At 32.5% G+C, this 7,343-nt stretch overlaps 1 protein-coding gene across 1 annotated transcript in view; it reads right to left on the bottom strand.

The window, feature by feature from the left end:
* The window catches only part of LOC102898455 (ATP-dependent RNA helicase DDX3X), a 12,854-nt gene that overhangs the window by 2,976 nt on the left and 2,535 nt on the right, over positions 1–7,343 (bottom strand). Inside the window, exons 2-9 of the mRNA XM_025050983.1 lie at positions 7,049–7,109; positions 5,582–5,629; positions 3,124–3,253; positions 2,153–2,308; positions 1,975–2,074; positions 1,466–1,601; positions 441–526; positions 34–189 (exon numbers count right to left, since the gene is read on the bottom strand). Coding sequence (XP_024906751.1) covers positions 34–189; positions 441–526; positions 1,466–1,601; positions 1,975–2,074; positions 2,153–2,308; positions 3,124–3,253; positions 5,582–5,629; positions 7,049–7,109 — 873 coding nt within the window. The remainder of the gene's footprint in view (positions 1–33; positions 190–440; positions 527–1,465; positions 1,602–1,974; positions 2,075–2,152; positions 2,309–3,123; positions 3,254–5,581; positions 5,630–7,048; positions 7,110–7,343) is intronic.

Genomic DNA, 7,343 nt, shown 5'->3' with positions numbered 1-7,343 from the left:
CGAAAACTATAAGCAAAGAATGTTAAGTGGTCATAAAAACATCATTAGAATCAATGAATCATAGGAAGAATCAATAAAATATGTATTTACTTTTCTGGCTTCCTCATAGATCTGTACAGCCAATTCTCTTGTTGGGGCTAAAACCAAAGAGATTGGATATTGTTTACGGCGTCCGTACCTTCCATTTTCCTAAGAAAGAAGTATAATTTATTAGACTCAAAGATCCAACACTATTATTCTTTTTTAAAGTTGTAACAGCAAAAATCTGTCTGTAATTTAAGGAATACATCCCCGAATGAGTTTTTACTGCAGAAATAGATTGAAAAGAAAATCTGCAGAAATAAATATAAAGTATATGTAGTATCATTTAAAAAGAAAGATCCCAGCAGATATTCATAAAAATTTTTCTAAGCAAACTTATTTTATAAAGAAACCTTTACCTTCACAGCTTTCAAAGCCTCGCCTGGACCATCTGCATAAATCTGACTCAAGATGGGCAAAAGAAATGCTGCAGTTTTTCCAGACCCTATTAAAAAAATACTGGCTATTTAACTTTGAATATTAATAAAGTGTTCCAAATGTCCTTTAATAAAAGATAAATTTACTTAACTCTATGCATAAATTTTCTAGGAAATAGGGTAATTTACATAGCTAAGCAAATAATGCCAAATGATTTCTGTGTCCTTTTAAACAATGCAACATTCATTCCTTTGTATTTCACTCTGAACAAAAAACACAACCATTTATCTCTAAACTGGTATCAACTTCAATTTCAATACTTTTTTTGGTGCTATTACATTCTGGAAAGTAAAGCACAATTAGCAAAGCAAACTTTCTGAAGAATCTAACAGTAAAGGGCTTTACAGATCAGTCTGTCTCCATTCACTGGGTATAGCTGTTTCAATAAAATGTTATTTTAAAAATCATGTGCTGAGTTTGGCCCAAAGACCGGTTAAGTATAAAAGATGTAATTCTACTACTTCTTATAGCAAATGTATTAACAAATGATTCAAGTTTTATATATTTCTATCTTTTACGTGTTTTACCCAGGCCAAATTCTGATACAGGACTAAACCACCCCCACTCTCCCATTCTTCAATTCCCAAGTATTAGGTAGAAGGCATCTTTCATTTTCTACACCCACATTTTTATGGATCGTAGGCTCTTCTGTGATTTTATACTTCCTATTCCAATTATGTTGCTAACTTTCCCTCCACTGCATTAACTATTTTCCCCTACTACAGTTAACACCAGGCTAACAATTTGTTATAGACTTCCCCATAATTCTCTGAAGAAAACACTACTTTCACCCGAAGGATCCAAAAAAGAAAAGAGAGATCCTCTCCTAATCCTTACCTAGCTTAAAGTCAGCCTAAACACAAGATTCAAGTCTCCATGCAGAAATTAACTCTATTTAAAAGAAGCCCAATTAACCTACTAACTTTTATTCAACAAGTAAAGTTACCTGTTTGGGCACAAGCCATCAAATCTCTTTTTTCTTTGATAATAGGAATGGCATGTTTTTGTACTGGAGTAGGACGAGTATAACGAGTAAGCTCAATATTCCCCATAATAATTTCTCCCATCTCAACATCGCTGAACTGTCAAAGAAATTTAACCAAATCAAACAGAGACAAGTATAAATACCCTACCTGCTGCAATTTGTTATACTAAGAATAAAAGAAACTAACTAAATGTCTATTTGTGATTGAGTTTATAGTTAATTTTAAGTCCCCCTCCCCGCCCCGCCGCGCCAAATCAATATATTTTTAAAGAAAATGGACTCAAGTCTAATGCACAAAAGTAGTTTTGGGGTCATGTTTGACATTCTCTCCACTGCAAGATTACTCATAATAGTAACATTAATTTTAGTCTCTCCTTTTTCATAACTTAAGATATTTTTAGTGGAAACTTTAAAGAACTGTTTAAATATCAAACAAATAAAAGATAAATAAAAACAAAAAAATAACTTACACTTTCAATATGTGGAGGACAGTTATTGCCGGTTGCCTCTACTGGAATATCATCATATTTCTCAAAGTTAATCCCAGTGTTTCCTCCAGAAAACAGCTCCCTGAAATAATATGATTATTATATATATTATAATAGGTAGTAAGTTTCTTAACAATCAACATACATTTCAAAAACTTACTGCTCCAAGCGTTCACTTGGTGGAAGTGGTTTTGACCAATCATCTTCATCTGATCTATCACACCAACGACTGTGTCCACTCCTATCAAATTTGCCAAAGCCAGTCCTGTCACGACTGCCGATACCATCATAGTCACTCCGACCACGATCATCAAATCTGAACAGCACAAGTAATTGATAGAGTACATCAATTAGCCAATATCATCTTAACATCATTCAATATACAGGTATTTGTATATTGAATTGTACTTGTATATTGAATCACTAGTCACAGTTACCTTTCAAAGATATTAACGATTCAACGCTGGCTACCTCATCATTTGTGAAATAAGGCTATCTACTTAACCAATGGTTATGTATAATTTACGAACTTTATTTCAAAAATTCAACACTCCTTAGAACTTTTTACAAAACGGATAGCTTAAATAGTTCTCAAATGCTAAGAATTAAGTTTTACAGTACCTGTAACCAGTAAGTACTTACATATCTTCATTTTACAGTAATCTAAATACACTTGATAGAAAAACAAAGAAATAACAAATACCAATTGTCCTAGTTACCTTTGGATAAAAAGAAAAATCCACTTACATGACAAAAATTAATGTTTTTAGTTTTAGCATGCTTTGTGAAAAACAAATACAGAACCAACCACAGATATTAAGTTCTCTCAATTTACTACACTTACACAATCATAAAAAATGTCTAACTTCTATAGAGAAGCTGTAATAACATAAAAACGAGGTCAAATAACATTCTTATTGCCATGTAATTTCTGTTTAGAAGTTAAGAACCTAACAAAGACTTTTTAGAGCCAATAATTAATTAACCAAAAATCCATAATAGAAAAATGGTCTGTTAAGGAAAATACAATGATTAAGGATCAAGAAATGTATAAAAATGATAATGTATCAAATTAAGAGCTGGTTCCTAAACTGGTATTGTATACACACTTGCAAGCTGAGAATAATTTACCTTCCCCTTGATCCGCTGCCACGATCACTGAAGTAACTGGACTTTCCTCTTGAATCTCGAGACCCAAAACTGCTGTATGCGTCCTTATCTTTACTAGAACTCCATCCTGAACTGCCTTTATCATAGAATCCTTCCAAAAAAACCCCCCAAAATTAGAAATTGGCATTAATTTACATAAGTTCTGTCTTTCCATATAAGTGCCTAGTCATAGACAGTCTCTCTTATTTTATCCTTTGGGCAATAGGGAAGGTGGTGGTGCGGTGAAGCAGAACCAAGTGTTAAAGGCATTACTTTTATCAGAACATTTGAAAAAGAAACATGATTTACATAATTGGTTTTCATCAGTAAACAATTTTTACTATCTTTAATCATCTTTCCCACCGTAAATTATTATGCAAAGTAACCTCATGATCTAAAAAATGAAGTACTGAAAGAATACATCCCCCAAGAGATTTATAAAACAGAAGCCTACTCCATAGAGATCATTTTAACAAGACTATGGTAAGACCCTTTTTTAAAACTATGGCTGCTCTCAGAGGAATCCCAAGTGCCTCCCGCGAATTTTTAACCTCACAGGCAGAAGCTAGAAGAGCTCTAAGCTACTTTTTTGTTATGTCCCATCCCTAAATATAAATCTCACAAATGCTAAATACAAAAATTGATTTAAAATATTTATTATATAGCAGACATGCAATACACAGTTTGGAATTCCCAGATACTGTACTGTATCTAAAGAAGAGCTTAAATTAAGAGATCTACAACACAATTACCAATAAAAAAAGTATGTAAAATATATTAGGACAGAGAATTTCTATATTCATAAAAGATGAAACCCCAAAGTTCACACACTGAATTATGCTCAACATAGTCATATGGTAAGTGTCATGGTGAACGACAGAGACTTATTTAATGAAATAACTTGGAGAAGACACGTTGATAGTAACCTACTATTAATGATATAATTATGACAAATCAGTTGAGCATCTTCCATAAATAAACAAACTGGCTTAGTGTAACACCTAAAGAAATAAAGTGAAAGTAGTCAATATTAAAGGAGTTTCAATGTTATTTTGTCCCAGCAGACTTTTGAGGACTCCTGAAAAGTGAAAAGTAACTGTATTCAAAAATTACCACTGGGTTTTAATGACTTGACAACTTCAGGTACAGAATGGTAAAACATTTAGAGCAAACACATTTTCCCATAAGAACTCTAAGAAAATTCATAACCCAGGCAATAATGTCTACTATTTGTCAAATCCTAGGAGTCCAAAAATATTTATTTCTATAAGCTTAGTGAGAGTCAGACATAATGGGTGTGTGGGTGGGGGGAACCCATCCTTGCCTTATTTCTATATGGGCATCTATCTAAAAACACATCTACAGACAGAAAAAGGAAGGTGACACAGGTAAACTCATTCAACAATTAAGCTGATATCTAGATTCAGACATTTATTGTTATTTTCCCTCTGCTTTATAGCTCCACTAGTAGCCAACCAGCTGGTTTTACTAGCTGGAAAAATGCTGTTTTTAAGGTGTCTTTCATTTCTCAACTTTCTAAGATACTGCCAACTCCATTTAAAATATTTAGTATACCTTGGATGCAATTCCAGCCAGATACATTTGGAGGAATACCCATGCCAGAAAACTGTTTAGTTACTTTCAGGAAAAATAAAAAATCCTATCATTAGCTAAGTGATCATATGGTAGACAAATAAATGTTTAATGCTATAAACTACATATTATACCTTGGAGGCAGAATACCCAATCACAAGCTACAATTTATCCTCCCCACTTCTTTATCTACCTTCTTTCCTTTTGGCTTTACTTTTACTGACCTTTGCCTTATTGATCCCCATCTGGGTGAGTATACAGCACTTAAAACTGCAATAGGTTCCTATCACTCAAAAGGGTTCCTATCACTCTATATTAAAAACTTAATACTAAAAGGCATCAGGTATTTTCAAAACATTGCAGACAAAACCTTTCAAATTAAATTTATAGAAAAAAAGCTGAGAACAATCCCTCCAACTTGCTGAGTAATTCTAGAATTGTTAACTACTCTGCAATAATTCCATTTTCATTGTGGCAATATTTCAAGACAGCAATAAGTAGGGCTTTACTACCATGTGGTTAGTTGTTTTACCTAATAGGGACTCCCACCGCATACATACAAACACAACTCTTTCAAAATGAAACCACATCAATGTTTACAAAGTGCAAAAGTAGTGAACCTATACTAGTGTAATTATACTAATTAAACTTTGGGTTCAAAATTGGTAAAAAAAAAAAAAAAAAAAAGTGTGGATTATGCAACATTAACTCTTTTAAAGTTAGGAGTGCTAGTTTTTAAAAACAGAAGCACTAAAGAAAAATTGTACATACACTCTCCAAAGTTATCTCATTTTCCCTAAGCTTTAATTGACCTCTAAACACAGTAAAAGTTGTCAAGATCACCTACCTTTAGATGCTTCTCTGTTCCTTAAGTGAGGAGGTATATAACGCCCTTCTAAAGAGAGAATGTAAAATTAAAAGCCTATCATATCCAAGACACCTTTTTACAAGAATGTTGATTTAAAAACTGGTCCTTGAAAACACACTTTTCACACCTCTTTAAATATCTTGCAACAGGAGAAAAATATCTAAAAGTGGGTTATTGTTAATTAAGACTTTTTACTCTAAACCAAAAAAAAAAGGGGGGGTACCCCCAAACAAAACCAAAAACCAAAACAAAAAAAAAAAAGGTAGGGGAGGTAGCAAGTTTGGAAACATGGATTTTTAAAAAATCCTCAAACCAAATACATTTTAGTAACTATCACTACTGGTTACTTGACAAAGGTTTCAAAAGGCTCTAAATGTCAGGAATCTGTTACACAAATTACAACATTTAAAACATAATCATTACTGTAACAAAACAGCCTATTAAAAAAATAATAGCTACTGAATCAATTAATGAATTTCAATTAACCCAAAGTCTGTTTCCACTGGTAAAGACAATAAAAATACATAAAATCTCTAAAATAAAAATAATTCCAAGGAGAAATTGATACTATTAACTTTGAGTTTCCTGATTTAAGTTAACAGCCTAGTGTATAATTAAGAAACAAAAGAATTCAAGTCACAGTGTCAACTATTTAAGTCACAATATCAATTAAGAAGGATGTCAACTATTACCTAAAAATTCCAATTTTAATTAAATCTCTAACTTTAGATGGAATTAAGTATCCTAAATTATTAGCATATTTAAGTCCTTATAAATTCATACAATGGCATATAAGATTCAATATGTAATAACCAGATATAAAGAAGCTTTTCAGAGTATATCAACTTCTTTCTTAAAAATCTAAGTCCCAAGCTGCTGAGATCTGCTGCCAAATAAAGAATCCTTTCCCTCTCCAAACAGTAAAACCTAATAGTCTCAAAATAAATGAACACATAAATATATAAATAAAAATGTCCCCCCAACACACTGTTCTTTTCAAAAGATTTAACTTTTCCAAAGCATTTTACAAGGTTGACATTTTAATCCTAAATACCACCTAAGAAACAATAGTATACTTCTATTGTTAAGTCTCTGGTTCTTTGTGGGAAATGAGTTGTAGTAACTAAACCACAAAACATACAGGTTCCCTTAGTTAGGTTTAACATATTTCAGACAAGAGATGGACAAATCCTCATCTCCTTCAAGCTTGGCCAGGATTTATACTGGACATCAGTTTCTGAATAATGTGAATACTGAACTAACTTTCTACAAAATATTAACTGTCCCTTTAAAAAAAGTCTCATTATCCAGACATGCCAAAATACTTCAAATATTTATAGGCAAAAAGAGGAGGAAATTTTTTAACTTCAAATTAAAAAAAATGATATTTTAACACTTAGTTCTAATAAAGATTCTAAACAACAACAACAACAAAAATTTACTTACTGTTTGCTGTACTTGCCCCTCCACTCTGATTATCAGAAGAGTTCAGGTCTAGACCAGCAAACTAGAGGAGAGATTATTAACAGTTCACAAGCTGACAGACTATATAGGCTACTAAGGGAAAAATTAAGCAGATAGCCTTACGAACAAATTAGAAGTCCTAAATTCCAATCCTACCCAGTAGCATTTACTAGTTAGCTGCCATGTCTGTCATTCTTAATGCTTGTAAGGTCTACAAAGTATGACAAATGCAAAAGGCAGTTCCCAGACGCCACGAGCACACCAGTACATTCATCCA

The sequence above is a fragment of the Pteropus alecto genome, unplaced genomic scaffold, assembly GCF_000325575.1.
Source record: "Pteropus alecto unplaced genomic scaffold, ASM32557v1 scaffold18, whole genome shotgun sequence".
NCBI lineage: Eukaryota > Metazoa > Chordata > Mammalia > Chiroptera > Pteropodidae > Pteropus > Pteropus alecto.
Note: the sequence above shows the minus strand (reverse complement) of the source record. Positions and strands in the feature narration are given on the sequence as shown.